An 11,862-nucleotide genomic window follows, 5' to 3' on the forward strand; every position below is an offset into this window, starting at 1 on the left:
TTCAAAGGCAGGCCCCGGGAGCATAGACGCAGCTTCTCGGGATTTTAGCCACTGAGCATAGAATCGAGTGTCAAATAATTACATCATCTTTGCAAAACATTGCAGGAAATCGAAAAATATCCAACAGCTTGTGAAGTGTACAGTAAAGTAACCACCAACAGGGTGTAAATCTGTTCATGCTCCAGGTTCTTTCTCGATACGGAGGATTTACAAAGAGAATGTGGGTGAGAATAAACATGGGCATCGAATAGGCTCCAGAGATCTGTAAGCCTAGAAGGAGCAACCACAAACATGTGCATCCCTTTTCACTTGACAGGAGGAGCCATTTGGGATATCCTTTCATCTTCCAACAGTTCATATGGGTCGATGTACTGCGGAGGCGACATTTGCATCTTACTTGCATCATGGATGAACGTTGGTCCAAAGTACTGCCAAAAAAAAAAAAAGACAGAGCATGTGAGAAGCAAGCAAGAAACTACAAGTAAAATATAATATAAATGTAAACAATGAAGAAGACATGGGGGGTTATGAACATATCAGTTCTGGAAATGGATCGAAACAACATAATTCTGTCAACAGTTCACAAACGACCAAGCGTGAATCTATAAAGAATATAGGTTTTAGAGCAGCAAAGTATGAATCTATGAAGCACATAAGTTTTAGAGCAGCCCAATTTCTAGATTCCCACAACTGATTCGACAGAAATACCTCTAAGGTCATGCTCTATACAGAAAGGGTGGAAGCTTCTATCTCTAAATAGAACAGCCATATAAATGTGGATTGTGGACTAGTTTGTATAGAGACTCCATCCAATCATATCTTACAAACATGATCAGTCATTACCTTATTCAACTCTATCCACAACTGAACAAAATTATAGTCTAACCCTTCCTCGATAGAGAGAAAAGGCAAGCCTCATTTGAGGGATGCAAATTAAGGTCATTATAGAATGTTCCTACCTAAGGGTATGGCTTCTCTAGGATGCTAGCATATGATCGTACAGCTTGTAAACATCATAGATTAATTTTAAATATGAAAGGTACTCTATCATAATCATTTATTCCCAAAGCCATGGAATGAAGCAAACTTGATAGATAAAGAATTGGAAAAGCAATGGAGAAAGGTTGCTTACAAGATACAGAACAGAAAAAAATGCCACGGTTATAAGAATCAATGGGCCAAATCCCAGAAAGAACGTGCTCCCTATGGTCAGCAATAGTTTAGCCCGAGGAATTAGGCCCTGGAAAGAGATAAAACGAAAGTGCAGCCGTTGAGTACAAAGGGTGCATTACAAATGTGACATATTCATTGAAGGTTCTTCCATGACCAAAAAAGAAGATACTGAACAGATTGTAGTTTTCGGTAAAACTCAAGAAAATATTCCTTGACGACTGTTTACATGAAACTGGATAGCCATTATCGCTGTAACAGTTGATTAAGAGAGGAAGAGTTTGTGAACCTCGAGGCCCTCACTGTTCAATGCCATGGACTGCTCCCTTTGATTGGTTAAATTGGTTCCAGGGTCTGTAGACACTGCATTGCTTCTCGAGAAATCCCTCTCTCCTTGGAACCCATCATCTGAACCCTCATTTATCCTCTTACTTTCTTCAAGGATTGAAGTAGGAGTCATGCCTCTCCTCCGTAATTCTTTGATAAACAATGATTCCGGAGGTTCTTCACCTGAAAACATTTGCAAATGCATAGTCAGGTCACAAATACTTCTGAAAGCCTTCAGGGACACTGATTTTACTAAAAATGAACCACACTGGTGCAACACACCAAGAAAAGCACACAGATACTCGGCAAAAAAATGAACAATTCCGTCTATGTTTACATGCTACACCTCTTGCTTATGGTATTTTGATTTTCGGCAATTCCATCCATCTACAATTTGCATCGGTCTTAGAAACTCATTATGCGACTGCCTTCTCCCATTTTGAGTTAGTTCTCCATGCAGGCACAAGGAACCGAAATGGAACAGAACGAAATGAAATATCACAACAAAATCATGTCCGCCCCAATTTATACGAGCGATTCCATGAGTGACATTCAAACTAAAAGGCAGTGCCCTGAGTTTAAATTCAAACTTCAAAGAGATATATGAGCTCAAAAAGAGACATTTTCAATTATAGCAATCCAAGAAAACATCCTACTCATTGAAGGGCAGCTGATACGACTGATAATGATGCAATCCTAATCAACTTGAACAACACCCACGAAAATTCAGAATGATGACGCATGAATTTTCACCACGTCCAGCTCAGTCATCTCCAAAATCACAGATTTCAGCTGAAAGAATATGTCTAGGAAGAACGACAAAGCATAGCCCCCTGTATCCCGGGAGAAAGCAAGAAAAAAAAAACGGTTAAAAAAGCAAACTTGCCGGCTCCGCTACTCTGCTTGTCCCCTTCCTGAGCTTTACACGACACCCTCAACGTTCCTTCCCTCACGACCCGCGGCGGGGGGCTCCAGCAGCAACAGCCGCCGCCGCTCCTCAGCCCCGGAGCGCCGAATTTCGTTCTGGGTACCGAAGCAGAGACTGCCGTCAGGGTGGACTTGACGACCTGAAACGAAGAAGCCATCTGGGTCCGCAATTCCGCCTCACAGGGGGGAAGATTTCATATTTATGGGGAGCGAAACCGTAGAAAATTTGATGAGTGCAAGAGAGGAGGAGGAAGAAGCAAGCGAGGAGTTGGAGGCAAAGGGGCGACTATTGGAGGGTCGGCTCCATTTAGTGACGCTTCTTCGGCGCATGTTAGCTATATTGGCGAGGGACGACTAAAGTGCGCAGAGATGTTTCGTGTGACGTCTTGTTCTGTGGCTGAGACTAGAAGTTTGCCGTTAGAGAGAGATGCGGTGACGTGGTTGTTATTTTCTCCCTTCCATTTATTTATTTATCTATTTTTATTTTTCTCTTAATTTCCAATTTTCGTGGATGAGTGAAGGAATGAACGATTGTATACAACACTCAGTTTAGAGCTCAGCTGTTCTAAACATTCACCGGAACCGTTTGTACGATCCATATGTTCGATTCGTATTAATTAAATAATATTAATTAAGCACGAGGTGCACTCTTGATTACACTCGGATATATTAGACTTAGCATAGTGTGGGTGCGCACAAGCACAGAGACGTGCATACGCATGAACTAAGCTCTGATGGCATATTGTATTTCTATTGACCTTATATGGTCTTGGACCCATTTCAATTTAAAAATTCAAACTCATAAGTGTTAGTATCATGTCTCATATAAACTAATAAATATTAATTCATCTTTTCCATAAAAAATTAATATCCTCGACGCTCGTATTTAGCATGCACTTCGTATTCACAGCTTTTCGTAACGTGAAGGAATGAGTAGAAGAGATGAAATTGGCCCTGTTGGGGTCGGGAAAAGGTTGGTGGGGCAATCTCATAACATGAGGCGTGCAAGCAAATTCTCCAGATTTGGAACTTTGCTATGCCCCGAGGGAGTCGTTTCCGAAACTAACTGCATGGGGCAAGCTAGTACTAGTCAAAATGTAGCAATCGTATTCTATTCGATCAAGTGTCCGGATTTGAATCCAATCTCGAGCTGAATCTTGAACATTTGATTACCCCCTCATGAAGTCGCAAACGAGTAGGAGAAGATACTAAAATGGTGAACAGAAGGTTGTTTTCTGTCGTATTGAGCAGTCCTGATAAACGATAATGATAAAGCACATACAAAACTTCCGACTACACCGACATAGAATATAAATCGATCAAAATTATCGTTCGATAGAGGTGATACTAGTGATCTCATTATTGCTTCGAAATGAGTGTGTCGTATATCAGGCTTGAGTTTTGCCCCTTCTAGGAAATGGTCTTCACCTGGATCAACTGGAAAGCAGTCGAGGAGGCCGAGCAAGTCGGGGTCACATCAGATACCACCAGGACAGCATCTTCCTGTCGAACCATCCCCTTAGCTTTCAGCAGATCGACTGACTTTGCAATGTTGACTTCCATGTCGTCCGTGAGGTCGATGGAGAGTGGAATGACTCCCCATTGCAGGGTTAGGGCCATTCGTGTGCTCTCTTCATCCGTGAATGCGAATATGGGAGAGTTTGGTCTGTTCCGTGAGAGCAGGGATGCCATGTGCCCATGCTTTGTGTACACGAAGATTGCGTCAACCCCAAGTTTGTCAGCTGCAGTTCGAGGAACAAGCGTAAATTGGTAAATGGAATAAAACAAAGTAAAATGCAGAGCAAGCTCATGGAAAGAGAGAACTGACCCATTTCAGCAGCACAGTTGCAGATTTGCTCAGCAATCCGCTCGGACAGCGACACTCCAAGCTGATGCTGCACTGGGAGACTTTCCTGATTTTCCTCGCGGCTCCACGACTCCATTCGATTGCTTGTCATTCGCAAGACAGAGAGAGCTTTCTGTCCGTAAGATCCAATTGCAGACTCACCAGACAGCATCAAAGCATCCGCATATTGTCTAACTGCTTCCGAGACATCTGCAACCTTATCATGCACAAATGCCTCTGTCAGCATACAGATTTAGGCATTGAAGCATGCCCTAGCTTTAAAATTTCATCTCCATACAAAATAAAATAGGATACGCTAAATTCCAAAATCGAGTTCTCAGAACTTGAGGCATGCATCTATTGTCACGGCACTGATTCAAATTATATGCAGGGAAGAGTGCACTAATTCAAAGCAAGAATCAGCCAAGTCTGAGGAAAAACTCCATGATACCTCGGCACGGGTTGGAGTAGGATATTCAACCATGGACTCGAGAAGCTGAGAAGCCACAATCACAGGCTTGTTCATTTGGCGGCAGAAACAAGTGATTCCCTCTTGGACTGTTGGTATCTGTTCGAGAGGGATGTCTACTCCAAGATCACCCCGAGCGATCATAATCCCATCAGAAGCCTCCACAATTTTTTCCAGTTTATGAAGAGCCTGAAGGCACTCAATCTTCGCCAGTACTCTAATTGGCCTGAAACAAACAAGTATTGAACTCTTATTTTCAAGCTTTTCATCCCAACATTCAGATGAAAAAAGGTAATTATAAAGAATCAATTCATGACTTGGTACTTACTTTGGTGATTTAGTGGAGATGTAATCCTTTAGATTACTTATTGCATCGGAATCATTTACAAATGATAGAGAGATGAAATCAACACCTTCTGATATACCAAAGTCAATGTCTGCCCAATCCTGCAGATACCGAATGACCAAGTGAACAAGAATTTATATTGACCTTTATACTTAGTGAACTTCAGTGAGCCATCATTAAGTAGCTCATCGAAATTGACCTATCATTTAGCAATAAACAGAAGATATACCTTGGTTGATAGAGTCGGCAACTCGTAATTCCTCTCCACAATCCTCCCATCTCGCCAAAAGCTGAACTTAGCTCGAGGAAGGAACAGACCAGGGTCTGTGCACTTGCATTTCAAATCATTCCCAATCTTTTCTATTACTTCAAAACTTGCCATTCCACCATCGATCACAAGTTCATCTCCTACCTTGATACCTGCAAACGACATTTGACTATGAGAGGAAAAGTGAAGGTGGAGATAATGCTGTACATACAAACTAAAAAAGATGTTCAACGAAAATTATGCTATTGTATATCATTTACCTTCAGAAAAGCCTGAATAGTTCGCTTGAACCGTGCGAGGGCGAGTACCCTCAAACTTGTTTGCTGTAAACAGCCAGATCGAACCTTCCTAATACTCCAAAGCAAAGAGAACACCATCGCAGATCACTACTTGAAGTCAATTAAATTATTAAGCAGAGTATATGACTGCAAATCTGATCTTTCTAGAGTTGAAGTTGAGGATGCATCACATACTAATATACAGCTTGATTTGATATGCATCAAAATCCTCCCCGAAAGATCATAGCAGAGCCGTTATCAAGACATACTAGCTCAAACAGATACCATCGAACTTACTCACGGTAACTTACTAGTCTGGGTTACCTAGTTCCAAGCTTAACACAAATCGCAATAACCTGTTTTAATCTATTCTTGAAACATAGTGATCATTGAACGAACAAGCCAAATACTCGACAGAGTAGCATAAAATGAACCGAGACGGAGACGCGAACTGGGAGCTTTAGCTGACTCACCTCGACTTTGACAGATGAAGGGGCCCCATGATCAACCACATGAATCTGACTCCCTTCGGTGTCCATCATGACAGACACGCAGAACCCCTTCTCCTCGTTCAACTTCTTGATCTTCCTAATCACATCTAGGTGCCAATCCCTGGTGTTATGGCACATATTAAGCCTTGCCACATTCATCCCTCCCAAGGCCAACTTCTCCAAATCCTCCATCGAGGAGCAGGCAGGGCCAATAGTGCACACGAGCTTCGTCTTACTCATCCCCAAGAACCCCTTCTCCCTCAGCTCAGACTCTGACACCACATCAAACCCTAGAGCCCCCTCCACATTCTTCCTCAGACCCTCCTTTGGCTCAAAACCAACTTGCAGCGTCGCTCTGACCCCACCGCCAGAAGCCTTCCTCTTCACCTTCACCCCATTGTTGCAGAGGCTTCCCAATGGTGCCCCACAGACCCAGTTCTTGGAATCAAGAGTTGTTGAGTTCCCAGCAATGGCTCTGGTGAAGGCAACGGCCAAATCTCCAGCCACTGCCATGTCCTTGAGAAAGTGCACGTGGGGATCTTCAGTCTTGGGAATCAAAGGTCGGGACTTGGGACTATGAGGAGCAAAAGGGCGCAATTGGGTTGTAAAATCAGCTCAAAGTTTGGATTTTTCTGTGAAGAGAGTCGAAGATTACGAGGAAGGTTTCTATTATTTATTATGGTTCTTGCCCTTGGAGGGTACAATGGCAGGCAGAGGAGGAGGGTGACAAGAGGGAGAAGGTCAAGCAAGGAACCAACTTTTAACAACTATTGATCTGCCCTTTAAATGAGCCTATAAAGAAAGGGAAAGATGCCATATATAGTGGGGACATATCTATCTATACATAAACGAACATGTAGCTCCATGTTTTTCACGAAATCGGTCTCTCAAACGAGCAAATGTCCAATGACGAGAATTCGATTCAGCAAGCTGAGCTTCTGATTTTGCGTATTAGGGTTTAAGCTATCAACCACAACCATCTTTCAGGTCTTGGCATCCACCACCATTGACTCTATTCGTTTCTCAGTTCTCCCTGGTCAAAGCTGCAAGGCAATGTGATTGTGAATATATCATTCTTGAATTTTCTTTGAGCTCCAGCGAGTGAGAGTCACGCGCCGCCGACGTCGTTCCTGCTGACACCGGGGGGGTGTCAGATGGTCCAAGCAAAAGCTCCCAACTGTAAACCATCAAAAAAAAAAAAAAAGCTCCCAACTGTGACAGCTCTCCCTCTCCGCGTAGATTTTCGTGTTATCTTGTCTTTTGGCTGGCACTGCATTTTTGTGGAATACTAGTGGAATTGTCCGTGCTTGACAGCGAAAATCGATTTTGTCTATTATATTAGGATATCTACGATTTAATAATCACAAAAACAATTACGCCATGATGTATAACTTTCAGTTTATGCATTAGTAATTAAGCCTAGACTAACAGTATAAAAATCAAGCGTAAAATAATAATTAACAAAGTTTATAGGGCAACTAACATGATAGGCAATATGACATCTTTTAGAAAATGTTGTGTGAATTATCATTTCGAATTTACTAATTTAGATAGATTATACATAGTAACGAAAGAAATTGATTATTAAATTAATTTTCAACATCTCATGAGCGTATTGTTTCGCTTCACGTGGTTAAATTTCTAAAATATTATATATAAATAAATCTATTGTTGAAAGTGAAATTCTTTTGATTGGCCAAGAGTACCATTGAAAAAAAATATAATTTATCTAAAAAAAATATCAAAATCTAATTTTAAAAGACTACATAAATATGAAATATTAAATTGTTAAAATCCCACCACCTAATTCTTATTTTTAATTAAAAAAATGAAGAAGAAAACAAAAACATTTTTTAGAGTAAAGAATAATCTCTACTCTCCTCAATAATTCTATTTTGGAACTCTATTTTAGCCTAATAGATAGATAGATAGATAAATAGATAATATATATTGGATACCCATTTTAATAAATCGTCGATTATTTTTTTTATATTATCCAATTTCTAGTCAATTTTAGTTTAGTAAAGAAAACTTTTTTTATTTAATTACTTCCTCCAATTTGGTTCTCATATATCAGGGTTATTTTGAAATAATGCTAATGGTCTGTTTAGAACAGTTATTTACACAGTTAGAGCCACTTAAAACCATAGAAAAGAGGGAACTCTCCTAAGCCTTTCACGTGGTATTCATAAAATATAAATATATATATATATATATATATATATTAAAAAATAAGGATTAGGTGTTGGAATTTTAATATGTCAAATTAGCAATAACTAATGAGTTTCTAATTTAGAATTTACTTTTTAAAAAAATTATAAAATTAGTCTTACTTTCAAACAAGTTACTTTTTTAATGGGAAAAATGCAGTTTTAGTTAGCAACCTTTGGCGCTTTTGTTGTTGTAGCCCTAAACCTTCATTTTTTGCCATTCTCATCTTAAACCTTTTGATTTTTTATCGTTTTTGTCCTACCGTCCATTTTTCCTTTAAGAACCTCATTTTCCCTCCAAAAAATAATTTTAAAAAAATAGATAAAATTATAAAATCTCTGAAAATAAAAAAAAGAATTGAAAAATAAAAAAATAAAAGAAAGAGAGGGCGGTGGCGGTTGGGGGCGCCCCTGCTGGTCACCACTTCCCCGATGTCGATCGCCGACAGGGTTGGACCTTGCGGGCAACCTCCATTGGGGGGGTGGTGGCCGGCGGGGAGTCCCCAGCCCCCTCAATTTTGCCCTGATTTTTTAGATCATGGGGAAATTCAGGATGCTAAGTTGCAAGGTCCGACCCTCTTAGGGTCCTCGATCTTTAAGATCAAGGGGCAATCGGGGGGTTGGGGGCACCCCCGCCGAGGTCCAACCTTATCGAGGTCCTCGATCTCTAAGATTAAGGGGAAATCGAGGGGCTGGGGGGGCCCTGCAGGACCTTGCCGAGGACCTCCGTAGCAGGAGTGGTTACCAAAGAGGGCGCCCCCATTTTTCTTTAATTTCCAGATGTTTTATAATTTAAAATTTTATTATTTTTAAAATTATTTTTTGGACTGAAAATGAGTTCTTTAACGGAAAAATGGACGATAAGACTAAAACTGGAAAAAATCAAGAGATTAAGGATGAGAATGGCAAAAGTAAAGGTTTATGACTAAAAAAACAAAAGCGCCAAAGGTTGAGGATCAAAACTGTCGTTTTTCCCTTTTTTAATCATTGTCGCCTTTTAAAATGTCAACAAGAAGAATTTCATATTACAAAATAAATTTATTTATATTTAATTATTTGATAGATTAAATCACGTGAACAAAAAAAACTAAAGAAATTAATTTAATATTCACTTTTTTGTTAGTATATATAAATGTATCTAAATTAGGATTTTATTAGGATATTTGAAATAATAATTAAAACAACATTTTCTATATATCATGATATTTCAAATTATATTAAATTTCACCAACAAATGTTGGTTCAAGCGGTTCGCAGCTTATTCCACTTTAATAAGGTTTCGTGCTCATGTCTTATAAATGGAGAAAATTCTTAACTGTGAGAGTTTTTTACCTCTTAGCGAACTGATCCGCTTTTAACTGGATTAGTTAGGTCATGTTGCTCTTCTGAATATCTAGATACACATTGAAAAAAAACTTATATTAATTTATCTACAACTTCGTTAACTACTATTCCCACGCATAATGCGGGCGTTTGTATTTTTTTTTGTTGATATCGATGAATTTATGAAATTTATAATGCAAAGGATAAGAAATATATAAAATATATTGGGAATTATTTTATCTATTAATAATATCTTTAAATAAACTGTAAAAGTCTTATTGGAAACCACCAAAAATACAAAAACATAATGAAAATCTAAAAGAAAAATTTAAGTAGATATTAATGTGGAGCTCAAACAAACGAACAGCCAAAAGCTATGGGTTTGTCCTATATGTTTATGTGGAATACTCACTGTGCGAGTGAAATAATTTCGTGAGAGTATGCCGAATTAATATATATATATATATATATATATATTGTTTCAGATTTAATTGTTGAGTATTATATGAATTGAAATTTATTATCATGAGTTTTTTTGGTCATTATTGAGGAAATTAATATTATATATGATTACATATAATAAAAAAAATCATCTTGCTCACTAGTTTCTTTTGAAAGGAAATTTTGTATTCTCAGAAAAAAAAAATATTATTATCTCCACAATCATCATGCCACGTACCTAATAGTTGTATAAGAGGAGAGGGGAATATTTGAGGGGCGAATATGAAAGTAGAATTTTCATATTAAGAGACCAATATCAGTAATTTAATTAAACACTACAAAAATAATATGTAAATTTTCTTATTGTGCCAAGTTTAGGATACGTTGATTAGGCAATTCAGCATTGGTAGTGCACCGCCATATGGTACAATAGAGACATATAATTCCTCTCCCGCGCATGAGCATTTGTGATCTAATATTACTATGAAATTTTTTCGATGTGTATATTACTATGAAATTTAATAACTGCTTCTGATCTATATAGTGTTGACATTGTCATAAATAAACAATCAACACTATTAAGAGTAATTTATCTGGCATCATCCAGAAGAATATTCTTCCTTCTTGCTAAGAGAAAGTATATCCTTTGTCCAACTTTCCTTTTTTGGTAAAGTCATCCAGCATTATCCAACTTAATTGATAGTGTTTTTTGTCGGCAAAAAATTGATGGAATTTTTGCCAATCATATAGATGATAATACTAAAAAAAGAAAAAAAAAAGGACATGAAGAATCATCTCCGACCGGTGTAATGGGATAATTTTAACCCAACTTTCATTGGATAATAATGTTAAATCCTCGATTATAATATATCATTACTTTTGAGCGATCCAAAACACTATAGTTAACCCGATAGGCCTCTTAAAAGCCGAGAGGATAGTACATGAGATTTTTTTACTGGATTTATAGATTGCAATATAGATTTAGGTGACCAATCTAACCTCAGCCATATCAATTTTGCTTTTTCTTTGCGGTTTTTTTCTTACAAAGGAGGCATTGATACAATATAAAGAAATCACAAACCTAATTAACAAAGAGACATAAATAGTATCATTACAAAAGTCGATCAAAATCCAAATAAAGACGGGTGTCATTGCATTATACTTTATTTCTCTTTCTTGTTGGCCTTTGAACCATGGATAGTTGGGCAAGTACACCAAAAATAAAACCATCCATGTAACCATGCTTAATTATTTAATCAACATATATATATATATATATATATATAGTTTAGCAAGTACACCAAAAGCAAGACCATCTTATAAGCATCCATATGTTTAGGGAAAATTTGAAAAAGAAAAATCAACTTTGCCCTGTTCTGTTTATATAAAAAGAACAAAATTTATTAAAAATTTATACATGAAACTCAAAAATTGTATAATTGTTTATGGCAGAAGTAACTTATATTAACATTTCCGTATGCATCACCCTTTCTATGTACATTTTCAGTAGCGTGACGGGAAATTATCTCAATCTCTTCTCTACTAAATATAAGATATTTTATATTTCAAACATGCAAGAAACAATCGAGTTTTTTAGTTCAGTAGTCATAGAGGTCGGACTGGCATGTTAATCATATGCTTGTCGGACGATTCGCTCACAAACATTTCAAAACGTGATCCCGTATGAATTTTATCACATTCTAAATAATAATAATCATATCGAGCTGCCCTCGTTTTCACTTGCACCTCGGGGAGAGCTTGGCCCT

General features: G+C 38.1%; 2 protein-coding genes across 3 annotated transcripts; both read right to left on the reverse strand.

Annotated features, from left to right (window-relative positions):
- Window positions 1-2,731, reverse strand: LOC116198095. Of its 2 annotated transcripts, XM_031528432.1 has the most exons (4): window positions 2,384-2,722; window positions 1,460-1,680; window positions 1,133-1,240; window positions 1-428 (listed from the first exon to the last, which is right to left on the reverse strand). In XM_031528432.1, exons 1-4 carry the CDS (start codon window positions 2,580-2,582, stop codon window positions 306-308), a joined length of 651 nt encoding a protein of 216 aa, XP_031384292.1. In that variant the 5' UTR covers window positions 2,583-2,722; the 3' UTR covers window positions 1-305. The 2 variants fall into 2 exon arrangements, with proteins under 2 accessions (XP_031384292.1, XP_031384293.1); XM_031528433.1 differs by lacking the exon at window positions 1,133-1,240 and having other exon boundaries at window positions 2,384-2,731.
- Window positions 2,732-3,569: 838 nt separating this feature from the next.
- LOC116197793 (pyruvate kinase isozyme A, chloroplastic-like) lies at window positions 3,570-7,010 on the reverse strand. The gene is made up of 7 exons (XM_031528044.1): window positions 6,105-7,010; window positions 5,614-5,701; window positions 5,315-5,505; window positions 5,068-5,186; window positions 4,722-4,965; window positions 4,253-4,487; window positions 3,570-4,166 (listed from the first exon to the last, which is right to left on the reverse strand). Exons 1-7 carry the CDS (start codon window positions 6,633-6,635, stop codon window positions 3,835-3,837), a joined length of 1,740 nt encoding a protein of 579 aa, XP_031383904.1. The 5' UTR covers window positions 6,636-7,010; the 3' UTR covers window positions 3,570-3,834.
- Window positions 7,011-11,862: the final 4,852 nt, after the last annotated feature.

This window comes from Punica granatum, chromosome 2 (assembly GCF_007655135.1).
Source record: "Punica granatum isolate Tunisia-2019 chromosome 2, ASM765513v2, whole genome shotgun sequence".
NCBI lineage: Eukaryota > Viridiplantae > Streptophyta > Magnoliopsida > Myrtales > Lythraceae > Punica > Punica granatum.